At 26.9% G+C, this 20,849-nt stretch overlaps 1 protein-coding gene across 3 annotated transcripts in view; it reads left to right on the forward strand.

The window, feature by feature from the left end:
* The window catches only part of CngA (Cyclic nucleotide-gated ion channel subunit A), a 187,432-nt gene that overhangs the window by 126,418 nt on the left and 40,165 nt on the right, over positions 1-20,849 (forward strand). For all 3 annotated transcript variants that reach the window (XM_089223064.1, XM_089223066.1, XM_089223065.1), the window contains exon 5: positions 1,131-1,293. In XM_089223064.1, the coding sequence (XP_089079190.1) occupies positions 1,131-1,293 (163 nt within the window). The remainder of the gene's footprint in view (positions 1-1,130; positions 1,294-20,849) is intronic.

The following is a 20,849-nucleotide window of genomic DNA, read 5'->3' on the forward strand; positions in this document are numbered from 1 at the left end:
CATACTGGAATCAAGTATAAATTTACTTTGTAATTATAAGCGGATGTACATAAAGCATTTTCCACCGAATATTAATTGAATTACTCCAGCCGTTATTTAGCTGAATGTTATGCTAGTTTATTTATAATTGACATTTACTAATTAAAAAACATAGTTTCCACATGCTACTTAATTTCTATACACAAAATGTAATGTTCTCTAATTTATATTAAGTGCGTAGTTAAATATTTAGTATGATATTTTATTATTTATTATTATTTATTATGCAATAAAACAACATTGGAATGATATAAGACCAATGTGTTAAACACTGGTTCTCAACTTTAAGCAAATATAATAAATACTACCGATAGAGTAAAGTCAGAACAAAATTAAAACATAAATAAAAACATCCTAAAAGTATAATGTCCAGACACATAACTTTATTTACATTCATTTATAAAATTGTATTTTTATGATTTATTGAATATTGCCATATTTTTGAAACTTTTTTCATACACTTTAGCTAATCAAACTTTTTACTTTTTATAAAGATTTAACAATGTGAGACAGTCTTTAGATTCTAATTTTTCTAACAAAATTAAAAGTTTAATCATTAAATTCCGTGTATTCGTGGAGTCATTTGAATTTTTCAGCCAAACTATTATATTGTAATAAATTAAAATTCATAACTTTATGAATACTTAACATTGATAATAATATATTAACTTTTAAACTAAATAACTGGTATTTAAATTATAGATCCAGCTTGGCTTTAAACTGTTTTTTAATTGTTTGGTGAATGATATTATAATGTGAAAAATATAAATTTCATAGAAAACAAAAAATGTTAAAAAAAAAAAAGATTAAAAAGAATCAGGGTTTTCAAAGAGTCTCCATTAAAATAAGTTTTGCCCAAATGGTTTGGATTACACACCTGCAAATGTAAGGATACAAATTAATTTAACCTATAATCTGTCCGAACCGCACCTAATTTTCCAAATAAGGTAAATTTTTTTTGGCCCTATCGCGTAATAATGCAATGAAACAATTATTATTATTATTAATATTAATATATTATTCCCTATTAAATATAATAATTACGTATAATAATTATAATATATTTAAAAGTATTTATTTTATTTTTTTAGTGGCTTATGTTAGTAACAGTCACAATTCTATACAACTTGGTATTTGTGATCGGCCGTGGCGTATTCTGGGAGCTGAATAATGCGATGCCGACCATCTGGTGGATACTGGACTACGCTTCTGATGGGATCTACGTAGTCGACACATTAGTCCATGCACACGAAGGTAAACTATCGAGTAACAAATAATAACTAATAATATTTTATCCACTGTGGAAAATTGGGAGGGGAGGGTCTAAGTCCAGTACCAGTTACTTATTAAATTATAGATTGATAGGTACCTTAATAACAAAAAAAATAACAAAAAACTAAAGAATGTTGTAATGTTATTTTTCATTGTATATAAATAATGTCACTTTGAGCGAAACAATTTTTTTCCGTACTATCTAGATATTTTAAATTGTTAGCTACCCACACTCCAACCATAATTTTATCAGATTTCCGACCAAGATTATATCATTCTCGAGCAAAAGAATTGTTAATGTCAATTGAATTAAGGCATAAATATATATTTATCTGAAGATACATAATCATATAATACGAGTATATTATATTGGTTTCAAAGCATAAATGAAAAAAAATTAAGTTTTTTTTTAAGTTTTAATTCATTATTTTATTACAATTTATGAGATTCTTCACCATAAAAATGTATTATTCAAATTATTTTTTAAAATCAACTAATAAAAAACTTATTCACCCACATCTTACCTGGTAGCCCCAAGCGTAGTCTAAAAAGAAACTAGTGTCCTGACTTGTTGGGAATCTAATAAAAAAAATCATTCTATATACCAATAAATATAAAATATTATAAATAAAATATTATTTTTAGACTCTGAAAGAAGTGATGAATATATAGTATTTACAATTATTATATTTTAACATAATTTTTTTTTATATATATAGAAAATTTAAGTTCTAAATTAAATATTTAAACGAAGTTGACGATGACGATGTTAGTTATTACTTATTTTGTTGTAACTCAAAATTATTATTCATGAGGATTTAAAACTTATTTGTGTACTATAATGTATATTTACACAATAACATTTAAAAATATTTAAATTCATTTTTAGTTATAATAGTTCAACAGCAAAAAAAAAAAAAAAACAGTAATTTATTATAAAGTACGAATAACAATAATTATCCATTAATGCCAATATATTTATATGGCAATAGGCAGACAGACCGTCTCAACCCCGAGTTGTTTTTTACGTGCAATGATTTATCAATGAATTCAAATCCGACGTATAAATAATTCATGCATACATTACAGTGACATGCAATAGCGAGGCTCACTCGACAATTACTGCAGTACAAATTTACAATAGAAACGTTAATTACTTTCCCTTGTTTTCTATTATGAATTTAAAATGTCATATTCTGTTGTATTATAACCTACGTAAAAACATACTCTATTTTTATATTTATCATTTATCAAATATTAAAATGTTGTTAACTTATTATTAACTCATTCAAAAATATTTTATTGAAATATTTTGTTTAATTTTAAATACTTGCCCAAATGTGTTCGATTCTTTAACTGTTTTGTTTTGAACTCTTGAAAATGCATGTTGAAACAAAAAAACATGAGAACCGCAAATCGTACCAAGCACCCCCTTTCGCAAGCTTACATTAATAATTAATTAATACAAATCTTATATAATACTATAACGTTAACAATGAAATATTATACTTAAAATAATCGGCGTAACACTAATGAACAAGAATTATACTATAATCAGCGAGCATACAACTATGATATGGTTGATAATGATTCGATAACGAGTCTTAAATATAAAGTATGATTAGATTTTTTTTAACTATAGTGGATTTCAACATTTAGTACTGAGTGTTCTGCTAAAATAAAAATTCATACAGCACTTGATATAAAGTTTTATTTTTATCATATTACTATCATTACTTACACGGGCATTAATGAACCTAAGAACATGTTGATCTAATGACCAAAAACTATCCCAAAAGGACGAATAATCTCGAATTCTACCGATTGCCATTGCCGCAATATTGTTGTCAATATCTGGGTTTGTTGTTCGCTCATGAGAGTTTAAACCCGCCGATAACAACGAGCTATTTAACGTATATTTCGCTTGTTTGCGATTCACTGTTTAGTTCACATCTTGAAGGCAACGACAGAAGATGTTTAAAATTTAAATAATAAGCACCTTCGTCTGAAAACTAACTAACTTAGTCGTCTCGACAAAGCTAAATGAGCTGATCTCGGGCCTCGGAAACCTGCAGTGGATAACAGTCAGTAGCCGAAATACATTCTCTGGTATAGCCAACTGTCAAAAGTAAATTATATAGGTAGGTATTCATAAACTAAGCGTAGACTATGAAAGCAATGTCGTAATTTGAGTCTTGCTATTATTATTATTATTATTATTATTATACACATAATAATTTCCAAAAAAACTTTTCATTAGTATGTTAGCCAAATCACGAAATACGTTGCGTGAATACATTTTTTTCTAAATTAATCTATTTCCAAAATAAAATTACAATTAAAAAAAAAAAAAAACATTAAAGCGGCTTCTGCTCATGCAGTAGGTGTCGAGTGTACCTCGTAATTGAGGTCTCAGTAGCTCAATTTTACGGATGACGGATTAAAGTTTAATTCAATAATAAATAATTGTATTAGATGATGAATGATATTCATCAGAAATGGTCTAACTTTTTGACAATCTTGGCTATTAAAAACTTATTTTTATAATAATATTAAAGTTTTAAAAAATGTTCGTATTAATTTTTTCTCCCAATTATTTATTAGTACTAGAAAATGTCTACTTTTAACCCACCAAAATACGAACTCGAATCTTCTTCGAAGTTTATGATCAGAGCATTTTTAAAGCAGAATATAATATATTATGTCTTCAAAAATTAAAATAACTCTTACAATCTAAAATGATGAAAATTATTCATAAAATATAATATTAATATATTATTATTTTTTAAATATTGTTTTTTTCTAAAAAAAAACAAAAGTACTTTAATAGGTAGTTCATATCTTATGTGCTATTATTATACGTGATACTTTATAACATAAACTGGATTATACTGTAACAATTTGACTATGCAGTGTTCGCGTGCTATATAATAATAATATATTATAAAATCTCGCACGATAAATATTTCGACCATACAAAGCGTGCGCGTTTAACTGATGGTGGTAATTGACTTGACATTTTGTGTGTGAAATCTCTTCCGAAAAACTACCTTTATTCCTTTTTCGGTTGCAGTCCGTACAACAGTCACGTCGAATTACTATTGAAATATATCAGTCTGATCCCGTCTGGCCATCGCCGATATTACACTGTATAGGTTGTGTTATATTAAAGTGTTTACCTATACATGTCAAATTATATTTTCCTAGTGAAACGATAAAAGATTACGAGCAATAAATTCGAGAGACATTTATTCAGACAATAAATTGCCCCCGAACCGGAGCCGTTTAACGAGCGCTCTCAAAGCCACTGCAGTTGGAAAGCACTGTTTGAACAGGTTTCAGAGTGTAAAGAACACGAAGGTCGGGTGTGGAAGGGATGTGAGGTAGCCAGGGGTGAAAGAAAAATAACAATAATAATGATAATAACGACAACTCACGATCGTGTGTGCAGTATGATACGAGTAGGGAGGTTTGCAATTCCTGTATTTGTTTGCGATAAACAAGAAAACGTATAAAGACTCGTTTGTTGCACAAAATATACATCGCCATCGTGTTTGTAAAGGTAATCGACTGAAACATTGGTCTTAAAGACATTTTTTCTTTTTTTTCTTTTTACAGTCACATTGCAAATATTACTTCGTTGGTAGGTAAATATATATATATATATATATACAATAACTCCCCGTGCAGTATATTTTACTGTTTGTGTCCCTCGTGTGGCCGACGATACGTTTTACGGAATGTTTTACCGTAACTGCAATGTCGGTACATATAACTTTTTTAAACACCACCGCGTTTACGAGACTAAACACACGTGTACAACACGAGACACAATTTTTAATAACCATGGAAATCGCTCCGCTGTAAAATAGGTTTTGAGTGTACCTTTTTAAATGCGATTAACTAAATATAAGTCAATTTCACGTAGGTATAAATTCTAAAAATTTTTAAAAATTAATATGTATAGAAAACAATAATAATATAAACAATGGCCAAAATTTTAAAGTCCAGAAGGTCAATATTTTTTTATTTATAAAATAATAACTTAAATCATTATTTTTCATACAAATTAAAATTTCAAATGTCTAAAAAAAATCAGTATCAATGTATATTTTTGGTATTTTTAAAATACTGAAATAACTAATATGAAAATTATTGTATCAAATTTTCAAGCTTTTTGATAAATCATAAAAATGTGTATTCACATTTATTTAAAATTTAGTGACTCGAAATGTCACAAAATGGCCTTAAACATTAGGAAAACTAAACTATGATTAGAAAATTCTAATATAAATATTTGCAGGTAAAATCTTTATTCTCTATAATTTTTGAAATACAAAAAAATAATCGTTTTGTTCCAACTGGTTTCTCGTAGATTTTTCGATTTTCACATATTTTTTCCCAAATTATTTTGAAAATATAAAGATTTTATTTTATTAATATAACCAACTATATTCAGTTTTTACCGAAATCACTCTTGAAGTTGAAAATTGAGGTATTTTTACTAGTCAAAAATGTGATTGCTAATTCAAAAAAGTACACATAATTTTGAAACCAACACATTCATCGAAATCCAAAATCAACAAACCAAATTGCATTAAATATTATCGTTAAGTTTTTAAAAAACATAAAATTAACTTTATTGTATAAAATATGTTCACTTCAGATATTGAATTAACTTATTGTTATACATTTTACCGCTAAGTTTCGAAAAACAAAATATTTATAAACGTTAAGTAAACAAGAGAAATAAGTTACAATGAAATCTACAAACAATATTGTACAAAAGTTTGTGTGCACTTTCAATATAAACAGATTTACAGTCATTCAAGCGTTTTAAACGCAATCTAATAATAAATACTAAAATTGTAAAATCGCTTAAGTGGATAAAGTTTTGTTTTTAAATTACACTTGAGTATCTATATTATATTTCCCTTAAATTAACTAAGGGACTAAGACTAAAATTCTAATTTGCCTATTTTAAAAATATTATATGATATACATTTTTTTCTAAAAAGGTACTTTTTACTACTATGTATACAAATGTAGTTGAAACCACAGGATATTCGTGAACAGCGATCGATGTAAAATTTGTTTAACTTGTTAGTAAAACTTGACTTCAATAAATGTATAATTTCACATTAGAATAATTATTTGTAAATTATATATTTTAATAACGTAGCGATGAAATTTTAACCTTCAAGTGTATAGCTGTGAATAACTGAAGTGTTATGAAATGAGTTTGAAACGTTATAATTAACTAAAAATAATTATTGAGTTTTGTCCATGTTAGTGAACGTTCGAGTACCAACTGTTTGTATTAAAATAAATCTAAATTGTAATGTATTATTTTAAATTGTCAAAAGCCCATTGAAAATACAATTACTAATTAATCATAAACAACAAATGGTATCGTGGTATTCATAATTCATACAAAGTTTTTATTGTTTCAAAAGTTTAATGCAATAATTATGTTCATTTTATATTCAAAAGACGTGAAACAATTTTACTTACATACCTAAGCTTTTTGTTTTGAATAAATTAAAATAAAATAATATATCCCATTAAAATGCAATATAATTTTTATTACCTATTATTTTAAGTTATATAGCACAATATAATGAATAAAGTTAATTTAGTTTTTACGTCCATAGATTTCATAATATTAGTATGCAATTAGATATCTTTTGTACTAAAATTTTACTCCAGTATTAAAAAATGATATTATAGTTCTAAATATTTACCTCGTTTATTGTACGTAACAAAAAGAATAAAGAATATACATACGATTCATCTCTCGATAATTTATTTATCATTAAAACTACAATCATAATAAAGATAGGTGGGTATATCATATAAAAATTTTGTTTATTTAATAATCTTTGATAATAATATGTTTAGGAACTGTAGTTTTTGTAGTTTTGGTTTATTGTAAATACATTTAAACTTTAAAAAACATTGCCTTTTCGTTTTTAATATTTCAATATTATTATCAAACAATTTTTGTATAATATAAACCAGATACTCATATTTTGTTTGTAATTTAAATTCTTAAATAAATATCTTTATTGAACAATTAAGTTACTTCAATTTGTTCCTTCTCGTTCATTTTATCTGCAATGTCCTTCTCCTTATTAATACTTGGACACATCCGCCGACTATCAATATAACTAAACTTCTCAACTCAACTCTAACTTACACATTAAGATTCATACAAAGCTATGTAAATAAATAATCAACTTGAACCCCTTGTATAAACTCGCTTTATAACTTAGCGTCTCTGATTTCTAGCAAGATAAACTTCAAATATTATACATTAACAGGTTTTATCTTCATATACCGTCATGATTTTTTTAAATACTTTAAATCATAGTTTAAAAATATTTATCACAAAAAACTTATTGACATTCACATACCAACACGATATAAGATATCCTGCAACCTGCATAATATATTTTAATGAACACAATACTACGTTTGTAACAATAATAATTGACTCAGTTTTTAGTTCACCGAATAAAATATTTTCCCTCGAATGTTTCCATCCTAAAATTACATCGGTTGCTTCTTCGCCGCGCATCGGTAAACAAACACAAACATTTAACGATTTTCCGTTTTCTGTGAAATATACATTATTGGCTTCGTTTAGTTTTGGTGTATAGCACCTACTCGACTCGATCGTTTCAAAGGACGTCGTGTCTTAATATATATTATTCCAACCTAGCCAACTTCTCCACCACTGAACACGTTGAGGCATTATCGTTATATTTCTGTATAGTATGTAAAGTTTGACATAATAGGTTGCATAAAGCTAATTGTCTAACATGCATGTTGAACGTAGGTGCATGTATAATATTATCAAGTGCATAAGAACGTTGGAAACTCGGTTTTGTGTGCCACGGTCAATGCAAGTTCTTAATCAGCGTTATAAATATTAACTTGTAGATAATTACCTTCACAAGTAAGTATGAACTGGTGAAAAATATTTATTCTACTATCAATGACATAATGAATACCTAATAATAAATATTTATTGCAATAAACTGCTACTAATTAGCAGTTACTGTAAATTAATTATTTTTAATTATGTATAACTTTAATATAATATAATAAATACAATATAAGCGTATTAACATAAATTGATAAATAAGCACGATATACGAACCACAACTATTCATGAAATTAGCTCTGTACTATAAAATAATACAATATTAATTACTTTAACTTTAAGTTATAATGTATAAATAAATATATGAATAATATATCGTGTGAAATTTATGATCATTAAAAAACAATTACACATTTAAAAATATTGACCTAACTTTCCCATGCCACTTTAATGCGTTAATAAAAAAAAAATATGTGTTTTAATGATTACCGTAATTTAATTTGAAAAAAAAATAAGATTTTATGCGTTTAAAAACATATATTATAATATGTTATAAGCATCCGTACGTTTTGGTACCCTTTTAAAAAAAAAAATACATATGTTTTATATAAAACCTTGAAAATTCGCAGCGTACGTCGAAAAACCCTCTCTTTTACAACCCACGTTCCTTGTGTACATTTTCTATTCATAATGCTAATTCACAATGCGGGATTTCTTCAACCTAACCGCGCGTAACGAAAAATATGTATTGAAAAAAAATACTCCGTACATTATTATGTGAATAATAATTGTCAGGCCTAATATTTTACACTGTTGTGTTTCCCTATACATGACTCAAGCTGCACCAATGACGATGGAATAATTTTCTGTCAGTAGGTACAGTAATATGTCACATTCAATAACATGATTAATCTACCTGATTGTGCACTAAAATGATTAATCAACGGACTATCGGTGATGGGAGAAAAAAAGTCGATATTCCATCCTATACCCTCTTATATTCCTATTCACGAGCACGGGTTTACAGAAAGATATTGTAATTTCAATGGCTGTCACAGAATATTGAATGTATAATATTATAATAATGTCCATCGCGAGCACAGACGATCGCTGTCACGAGCACAACGAGGATCTCTTACGAATATTGTTTATTTATCCATTGTCTACGTGGAAAAGTCTAGGAGGAGTTTCCTGGATTCCTGCTCTATACATAGGTTATTAGAATGAAACAGAAAGTTTTTAACTATTAGCCGGTAGGTGTTTACTTACATTTGCACTGATTTTATGTGATTATCTTTTAACTTTCAAGTAACTTTTACTTTCAGTTCTCATATGCAGTAAGATTTTTACGATTTCCTGATTAATAATTCGATAGGTGGCTGAAAATCACATTATGTCAAACGAACTCGTAATACGACTGCCACCAGTGTTGAGACTTATCTAGATAAATTTATCTAGATATTTCATCTAGATAATATTTATTTATATTTTATCTTATCTAGATGAAAATGTGGATAGGTATCTAAGGATTATTTAAGATAAAAAAATCGTTATCTTTTTAGTAATTATCTAGATAATATAAGTAAATCGAAAAATCCCAACATTTGTATATGTACATGTATATATTATTATTATTTTTTTTTTTTTTATTTTAAAGTTGAAAAGTAATAACTGATTATGTATAAAATATAATATTACACTTATTAATTATTTAAAAATATTCATTATTATTATGCATTATGTAAAATTTTAATTTGGAATTTTTATGTTATTAATAAAAAGAGATTTTTGTTTGGAAGAATTATGTTTTGAATTATAATGCTTAAAATTTAAAATGTTTCTTATGCATACATTTTATTTTGTATTGTCATTAAATACAATATACATGTTTTAAAAATGGTTTATGGAAGTAGTTATTTATTAACAATTTAAACTTCAAAATTGATTAATTTTTATGGTACTATAAGATAGAGTACTTAATTTAATAAGTCTCATTGTTCAACTTTTAATTCATTTTAAAACACAAACTATACTTATATTAATCTTTGAAATTATGTAAGTAAGAATGACAAATGGCCAATGGGTAAACATATATAAAGAAAATTGTAGAATATTGATGGTCATTATTTATGTTATGTTTAAAAAATCTGTATTCTTAATCTTAAGATTTCAATTATTAGTAGATATATTAATTTTCCACGATAAAATATAAATTTAATTGTTGGTTAAATTAAACTATTTTAAACATTTAAATGTTCATCTTTTTTTTTATCTAGATAAATGTTGTTTGTATTTTATCTTATCTGAGATAATTTAAATACATGCTATCTTATCTTAATCTAGATAATATTAGAGCAATAATCTTTTATCTATATCTAGATAATTTTTACTTATCTGGTCTCAACACTGACTGCCACACTATAGCTCAGCATTAGTTGCACCTGTAGTTAGTGTTGTATACATGACATTAAATTCTGATGTTTTTATTGTTCATTATTTCCAGAGAAATTAAATGAATTATATTTTAAATATTAAACTTAAATTAATTTTATTTTTGTATATAATAATATAGTATAATATCTTACATTATTACTAAAGTAGCTTAATAAAAATAGTATACACATGAATTATGAATTTATTTAAATTGGATTAACAATTGCAAAAGTTTCTTATCATAATAATATCTATAGTCATATATTAATATATCACACATATATACAATTAAAATTAAAATGAAGTAAGTTATTTCAAATCATATTATGTCATATGTTAAATTATTAATTATACTTGATTTTAAAATCTTGGAAAATAAATTATAGATAAAATATTTTCAAGTATAGGTATCTCCTTACATAGTATAATAACTTTTCATAGGTATAAAAAAATTTTCTATTTCTAAAATAACAATTTAGATATTTATCATTATGATGAAAAATCGATGATTACGGTTATTCGATCAATTTTTTTTTTTTTAAACATTCTCGCTATTCAACGAATCACGTATTCTCTTAAAAATATTAATTTTAATTAGATTTTTTTTTGTTCGTAATAAATGAAAGATTACATTTTTTTTACCTAAGTTACATAATGGAATCCGTAAAAACTTTTCAAAAAATAGTCAATGTTTGTGAAAACAAATAATTAAAAAGAAAAAACCTTAACCACGCCGTTGATGCATTGTTGTGGAAGGTCTATGGTCTTTTGCTAATATAGGCTGCAATTAATCATTTACCACACCTCTAGACCTCTGAACTAACAAGGAGGACGTCCTTTTTGACGGATGCTCTAGTTAAGCAATATTATTGCGTGTTGAGTTGTAGCAAACATAATTAAAATTTACCATTTTATTATCTTTTCACTGTGTTACACTTCAATATTTCAGTCTTAAAATAATAATTTTTTTTTTCCATTTAAAAACTTAAACAAAAATACAATTAACCATACAATTTAAATGTTTTGGTAATAAATACTTTAATTAGAAATAAAATAATTAAACTTTATAAAAACTACTTAAGCTCTAAAACTTAAGAAGAGAACAAATATAGAGACCTGAGTTGGGCGAAATTAGTTTTCTAGTCTTCTCAGTGGTTTATTGGGGAAATTTATTACCTAGTGACTATAGTACCTACATAGTAATATGTAGACATAAAATGTTTAAAAATATAGCGTTCATAAACATTGAAAACACGACGAGTGTTGAATTGGTAACTTTAAGAGAATAAATGGTCAGCGATGGTTATTTTCTTATTATGAAAAATTCTACAAAAGCATGGACCATCATTATATGTAATATACCTAACACAATATTTGCCATTTGAAAAATTTATTCTTATCATTATCACTACTGAAATAGCATTAATAAATTTCATTAAAAATATTTTTGTCTAAAATTTTCTCTTTATGTATACTTTAAGTCCGTCCATAAATATGCAAATTGGATATCTTCTTTTTTTATTAATCCTAACATGATATAAGTAAAATAAATGTTATGTTGTTAACCACATTATAGTCTTCTCCATCAAATATTTACTTATACAATTATGTGCATAGGATTATTACCAAAACACGCGTATTCTCTTTTTATAATATATTTAAATAAATGCAAATTCGCATAAATTCATTAATTTAAGTAATTCCAGGTTTGTAACGTTCTAAACGTGAATACTATTTATACAAGATTATTAGCATGAATAATTAACTATTATATTTTCATATACATTATTGTAACAGTGTCATTTTTTAATATGCCATTTTTTATTGGCACACTCCATGTCACTGCATAAAAATATGAAAATTGATAAACAATTTAGTAAAATTAAGTACATTTTCTATGAGCACATCGTAGAATACATAAAGTAAAATTCTATTGTTTATGTAATAATTAATACTTTGTATTGATGAATAAATCCATCATATAGTAATAAATAGATCTATTTTTCTTTTGTTATTTATAATATTGTCAATTCCGATTTCAATCTAAAACTAACATTAATTTATATTTATTGAGGCAAAGGATATATTATTATCCAACAATGTTTTGGTTTAAAAGTAATTGAACATAAGTTATTTGAAATGTATATTGTCATCAGTATATATTATTGTAGAATTATTAATAAACATCATAAAATATGCCAACTTCATCGATGAATAGAATGAGATTTGAGATTGCTTCAGTTATAACTACTAGAATTTTTTGGATAGCTTACAAAATTAGATATTTTTAGCGTATTTTCAGCATTCGACTAAAATGTGTTGAATAATAAAAATTAAATAATTTAGAATAATATTTTGTTAATACAGTAGTTCTAAAATAAGTGACTTAAATATACAAATTACAAATGCTTCCAACAAGACTTTTTCATTTTTTTCCCTGGCATGATGAATATTATTAGTTCTCATTTCTGGTATCTCATAAATCAATAGTATTATTTAAAATAAATCATTGTTTTAAAGCGTTTTCGTACTACAATATTTCTATCACCCGGCGTAATAGATAGGCAATTAAAGTACACTACAGCTAAGGAATCATTTTTTAGGTATTTTATAATTCTGATATTTTTTATGTATTTTTTAACTTCTGGTATCTGGGAAAATATGCATATCAAATAATCTAATATACATTTGAAGTTAATCCTATATCTAGTAAGTTTAAATACATTTTTTTTAGTATGACTTTTGAATTTAAATGAGTCTTTACAAACTATCAAGTCGTCAAGTTAAATATATTAATTCATAATACGGCGCATAATATATACATGGCTCTATAGCAATTAACTGTGAAATAAAATAGTTTTGTTTTGGAGACTAATGCCATTAGCACAACAAACTCTACTTGAAAACACGCGTGTCTTAGTATTCGTTTTCAATTTGTTTTCTAATTCCTTTCAATCGTGACTTATTACGAGGCACATATGATGCAATACTATTAGAAAATATTTGGAACAAATACGAATAGTCGATTTCATTGCATTAGAGATCTAACAAAACTGAACAAGTTGTAAGCCAAATTAATTTGTATTAAGTTAATACGTACTATACAATATTATAACTGGCAGATGTAATTTAATTATTGTTTGATGAATACTCAGAAAAAGACTCAAAAATACACTCCTGGATTAGGCATTAAATCCTTGTCTCTCAGTTATTGCTTTTATGTTTTAATATTACACTCCTAAGCTTTCCGATGGACATGTTTTGTTCCAAAGTGACTTTGTCGTTATGTCATAATGAGTCAAAATAAAACAGCTGTCGAAACCGTTAAAAACAAGTATACCAAAAATATCATTAAATTTTAACTTAAATAAATCAAATTTGAGACTAAGTAAAGTGAATCAAATTATATGATAAGCACAATTTTAATTGCACATATGAATAATCACGTATTTAAAAAAATAATTGATTCAAATTAAAAATGAAACTTTTCTCAAACAATTACGATTAAAAAAAAAAAATTAATAAATAAACATATTTTTACCACTAAAAATATGCTATCAATATCGTTTTAATAATATAGTAATCTCCCTTAGCAGATACCTACCTGTCTATAACGGACGCTTAAGGTGGTTTTGTGACTGTCCGTTAAATATAACTACAGATTTCGCTGTATATGATTTATCTAAATAAGACACTAATTAATTTTTACGAATAATGTAATGTAAATATTTAAAAATAATCAAATAAAACATATCCCAACACATTTGGCAACTTTAACCCAAGATATATTCGATTTAATTGGATTATATTATGTGAACAATATAACATGAATAGCACACAATATCTATTAAATCGTGTTTTAAATGGTATTTTTTTTTATGTAATAATAGGAAATCAAGTATAATGTTACATACATGCATATAAATCTCAATAATTTTTTCAAAAAAAACTTTTCTTGTTGACATTTAAAAAATAATAAATGATTATCTATCCAAACTTTCAAAATATAATTCAGGATACTTACGATTAAAATAAAAACCACTTAAGGTATTCACTTTATAAAACAACTATTTGTTTTTTAGGGTTTAAAGTTTGAGTCCCTCTATAAATAGACGGCTGACCAAACTTTAGCTAACTTATGTAAAATATTATATTTTTTACGCATAATTTCTAGACCAATAATTACACCATAATCAGTCTACAACAATCTAAATTTATAGAAGTTAGTGGTCTTTAAAATACAATCAGTGTTGAACTTGTTATTTACAGAGAGTACATAAAACTGATAGAAAAGTATAAAATAAAAACCACTTTATGTTTGTTTTAGAATATAAAAATTCAAGATGCTAAGGATAAATTATGTAATTTTAACCTAGTATTATTGCATTAAGATAACATTATATTATATTATATACTGCAGCAGTGCAGTATATTACCTACTTATGTAAATAAATTTAAATCTAATTACAGTTAATACATTTCAGTTCACATTGGTTTACTTAAAGTGATCTATTTATCCTACTGTACTTAAATGCACAATTAATAATATAATAAATATTACTGATGACCTTTTAATAGCCACAACATAAATGTTTTGGGAACAATTCAGACCCGCAAATAATTTTTCACATATGTCAACAAAAGCCCATCTTGCATTTGGAAAAATTCCACTGGTTTAAATTAACTTCTCTCTTTTAAAAGTTTTTACATTTTTTTTTTTTTTTTTTTGTTACCAAATCCCTACTCATATTTCTTAGTTTAGTGCCAAACCACCACAAAATCCAACGTGGGTATGTATAAAAAAAACACGATTCCAGTAATATCATATAATACTATTTTTTAATTTATTTAAAACTAATATTTCATTATTATAATTATTATTATAATAACATAATACCGTCAATAGGTAACAATATATTGACTTTTCAAATATACCTTTTAACTTATATATAAGTAATGTATACATACACTCAGGGCCGAGTCGTAGTTACACGTACCGCGAAGCAAGGGACGCAACCAACTATCCAAAGACATAATTGAAAGCCTTGATTCTAACCTGCCAGTCCCCAACATAATATCATTCCTTCAGTAAACCAGATTGGACAAGTTAATTTAATCAGAATACTCAACCTTGTCACTGTTTTTCTTTTTCCTTTGTTTGTTTACTTTTAGTAAATTATTAATTTAATGTATAAATTTAACATTGCGTCCAATGTCTACATTTTTCCACAAACTGCTTTTCTCGAAATAAAAAAAATATATACATATATATATGTACACATGTATATGTCATTATTTAAATATAAAAAGAAAAACTATATACAAGAATAATAATAGATAACAGATTTTCAATCAGAAAAATATTCAGTAAAACTTTTCGAAGTGATTATATTATTTAAAAAGCATCCTAGAAGTATGAATAATAACATTCATAGGCGCATCTTGAAGAAACATTGGAATTTCTTTTACAAAAACATTGTATAAGGTACCTACTTGAATTTATGTAGTGTTTTTATGGTGTGGTCTTAAATTTATTCAGTTTTACTAAAAAAAAAACATTTTTTTAAATATTCAAATCCTAAATAATAAGCACCCTATAGTCATCTACATTTAAAAAAATACACGGTCCGTTATTTTTAATATTTATTATATTTACAAGCTACAGCTTTTTATACTTTCTAACACAACAATAATCATTTACTTCTACAATCAATAATTATTTTTACATATTTAAATTATATAAGTAAATTTCCAATGATTGAGTAGGTTACATAGTAACCTATCAACCGTAATGCTAAATTTATCTCAATAACTTAAAAATAATATGATAAATGAATAGGTCAATTTTATAGGTACGAGTATTATAAGAAGTAATTTTCAGAAACTCTTATTTTTATACTATGAGTATAGTGTATGATGCATAAAAAAAAAAAAATATTATTTTGTAATGGCTATTGATGAGTAATGATTTAAATTTATGTAAAACAAATATTTTCAAACAATTAAGTGTATTTTTTATAAAATGAGTGTCTTACGTAAATGGTTCACCTAGTAATTTTGTTTGATCATTAATATTATTCTAAAGTCTTGTCGTATAATTGTTAGTATATGCATATTTTTAATTAATTAATTATTCATATTTTGACCTTAATAAAAAAAAATTATAATAGCACCTACCGTATTTAATTTAAAAAAAAAAACAATTATAAATCTGGTTGCATGTCTTTCTGTTTTATTGAGACTTCGGAAATAATAGTTCCTCCTCAATAAGGTTTCTCCTTAATCAATACAATATATTTAAATACAAGAGCCAGGTTTACGTGTCAATCATCAATACAATAGAACCGTAAATTGATTTATTGTATCAGTGGAATAATAACAATGCTGCCAAATGTGTGTAAAATATTATTTCGCATTCGGTGTGCATCTCGTCGTCTACTCGATTCGTCAGAAGACCGCAAACCTTGAGAATGGTGTAATTATCTTACAAATACTCATGAGACTTATTGTAAATATACGCATTTACGTAAATTACTATCGAATACTGTGGCTGCAATGTCGGAATAAGGTACATCATCATCATCATCATCATCATAAGCATCAGCATCATCATCATCATCATCATTACCATCACCATTATTATCATCATCGTTATTATTATATCAATAGGTACGCATTTTCCGCTCAGTGCGATCCGCGCTGGCACACACGACACACACCTATAGTGGGCATTACAAAACCAATTCATAACAGGCGATATTATAGTGTCATATTATTATATTTTGACCATTTGTATCAGTTTATCATGACCATAGATTTGCATGTTGTATGTACAGTGTCAATTGGTTACGTGAATAATTTAGTATACCTAGTTACAAAATAACATACTTGTTAAGTATTCGAATAAATAAATTCAAATAATTTTTTTTTAATATTAATTTCAAATACTATTTGGTAAAATTATTCGAATAACCGTATTCAGAATAATTTTTCTTGTAAATCTTTATTCATCAAAAATTACTTTTTGTAACAGAAAAATTTTTCTATTTAATTTCGGTCACATTATAAGTTTTGAATAATGTTTTTCTTTTTGAATGAAGTTGATTGGTTAATTTTTAACTATTAAAAAATAAAAAAATATTAGCAGGAACAAACAATATATTCTAATACTTTTTGAATACTTTTTCTAGTATTCGAACTTGTACACAGAATATATATTTTATAAATGTATTCAAATACGTTTTTCAAATAAAAAAAAAAGTTTACTTTAAAAAACTGCAAAATAATGGAAATACCTAATAATTATAATATTTACAAAAATTACAAAAATTAAATCACGAATCGTGCGATTTAGTTCACAGATAACATAAAGATAACTGATGATGGTAATTGAAATTCACAAGAAAGTAAAGACTACTATAGTACTGTAGAATATTGTAAATAAGGTGCTCGTTAAATTAAATGAAACAACATTTCAACGTTTGGATGAAATTTTATTTGTTGGCAAAACTTAATATTATATAATTGTGCATATTAATTTATTTGAATGTTTTTATAATTATATATTAGAACTATCATACCAGTATTGTCTGTAGCTGTTGCATATAGATTTATTGATAGGTATAAATCCAGCAAATTTGGTTACATAAATTACTAAATTTAAAAACAATATTTTTTACTAATGAAAGACTTTATTAGCTAAATTAATATTTCTAAAACATCATTAGTAATAATTAATAGCCATAACTCATGGGTACAACATTCTTCCTAACAAACTGATCACGATTTTGTTTATTATATATTAATGCAATATCTAGATACCTAGTCGTAGTGACTTATATAATATTTGGTTCGTTTTTGATTTATTCAATTTCCAGCTTAATCATGACAGGAACATGACTACCTACAGTCCATAATGGAATTTTGTTTTTATATAATATAATATTTAAAGTTTTTCATATTTAATAATATCACGTACCTAATTTTGAATTCTCATTAAAAACCATTGTGTTAAATGTTTTTAAGAAAAGAACGATGCTTTTTAAAAATGAAAAATAAGCCAAGCTTGCGTATAGGAAATTGAGGTAAAAAAAAAAAATTAATAAAAACGTGAGAGAAAACCAAAAATATTATAAATATTTTATTATACTTATTAATAACAGCATTAGAGTTTAATTTGAATCATAAATATATTTTTTTATTATTTATGAGTTAAACTATGATTTAAAGTTATGTAGTAAAACACCCTTGCAAAAAAAATCGTATCTACGTCGTAAATAATTTAATATTATAATAAATTGGTGACAAATTTAACCGTTTTGCCATAATATATTTGGTCACATCATGTATACAATAATTACACGCGTTAGTGGGTGTTACTTGTTTAATTTAAAGCCTATTATAATATGATATTCTTTTTAAACGATTTAATTTCTATGTGAGCGTTATGGTACACCCAAGTCACACTACACGAGGTTGGCTCTAAATCACCTCTCAATCCTCTGTTTTTATGTTTATTGTGTAGGTGCTTGCGTATTAATCCAATAAGTTGTAATCTCAATTTTACTTCCGATATTTATACTTTATTATTTTTTAAACACTAAGATTTGAAAACAAATTGACGATTCATTTTACCTAACCTACATATCAGTTTATCATCGTGTACCAATGAGAGTTAAACATTTTGTCACATCTCTATCCACCTTATATTCTTCGAAAATAAAATATAAATCATAGTTGAAAGTATTTAGTATGGTTACTTATGGTAACATTGTGCAATATCTACCCACATAAAGTGTATACCGTATATAGTTACCCCGTTACCCGTATTACACCAAATCGTGCATAACCACATCAATGTTAAGTATTCGAAATTGTTTTGAGGTTATATAGTAGGTAATACTGTTATTGAGCTGCAGATAAACCCTCCTCCCCCTCAATCGTGTTTTAAATCCAAAGATAAAAATATTGCTTTTAATGTAAATGTACATTACCTGCAGGGCGCGCATACCATGTAATAACTCATCACGTGGTTTGGTAACATGTTTCTATTTTTTTTTTTTTTTTTTATCCGCTCGAAATCATAAATACGCCACGGGCAGTCAGATCGATCGATATTCAAGTGCGCTGCGGATGACGATCATATTATTATCGTCGACTCGTTTGTGTGCGTGCTCGTGAAAAATCGATTTCCCGAAGAATTCGGACACGGCTCCTCTGTGATGGCATTGTATTCGTACGTCGTTCGCTCACTATAATATATAGGTACGTGTCTACATGTGCGGCACGTGCATCAGCGCACATGGCTGTGGACATCACACACGCCTGATCGGGAGGCATCGCAACATTTTTCCGGACGATTCGGCACCCAAGTGCGACAAATTTCTCGCTTTCGGCGGGGCGGCGGACGTGTACCATGGTAGTGGTTTAACCCCCCCCCCCCTCCCACAACACCATCACTTCATCTGGTGCGGGTGGCGGGGGGAAGGAGCCGATTCCTTTCGCGCGGACACTATATTTATGTATATAGCTGACGCGCGGGACGAACGGCAGTAAATCACACTGGAAAATAAAACGCGCGCACGCACTTTTATTTACAACATCCGGTCCCAACGAGTTCCGGGGGACATCATTAATAACGTTCGGGGACCGATACGTTTTGCGACTACAGTATTTCAAATACATATATACGATATTATATATGAGGCGGTGGTGGTAGGGTGGTTTGGACACGTTATACGTTAAGGTCTCGTAAATATTAATAGGACTCTCTAATGTATGTAGGCGTGCGTGCGTGCGTGAGTGGGTGGGTGTATGTGTGTTTGTGTGTTTGTGTGTTTGTGTGTGTGCATACGATCGTTTTTGCCTAAACATTCACACAATACACTGCCGCAGAGTGCCAGGCAAAAATAATAATAATAATAATAATAATATGCTTGCAAACCTTCGACCAACTTGCGGTGCCGTATTTTATGCACCGGAATAAAAAATAAATAAATAACCCACAGAGGCACACCACCCACACACCCGAGCAGCCCTTCACTATACCGATCCCATACAAATCGGATGACGATAACCGTAAGTACGAAATCGAAAAGGAAAAAAATCCAAATCCGTCTTTATACGTCGTCGTGCTTTCGACGCGATGTGTCATTATTTATTATAATATATCGTACACCGTGATCACCGCACGACGACAGGTAACACAATGAACATG

Source organism: Diuraphis noxia, unplaced genomic scaffold (genome assembly GCF_037042655.1).
Source record: "Diuraphis noxia isolate RWA-SAM2 unplaced genomic scaffold, SU_Dnox_SAM2 contig0003, whole genome shotgun sequence".
Classification (NCBI taxonomy): Eukaryota; Metazoa; Arthropoda; class Insecta; order Hemiptera; family Aphididae; genus Diuraphis; species Diuraphis noxia.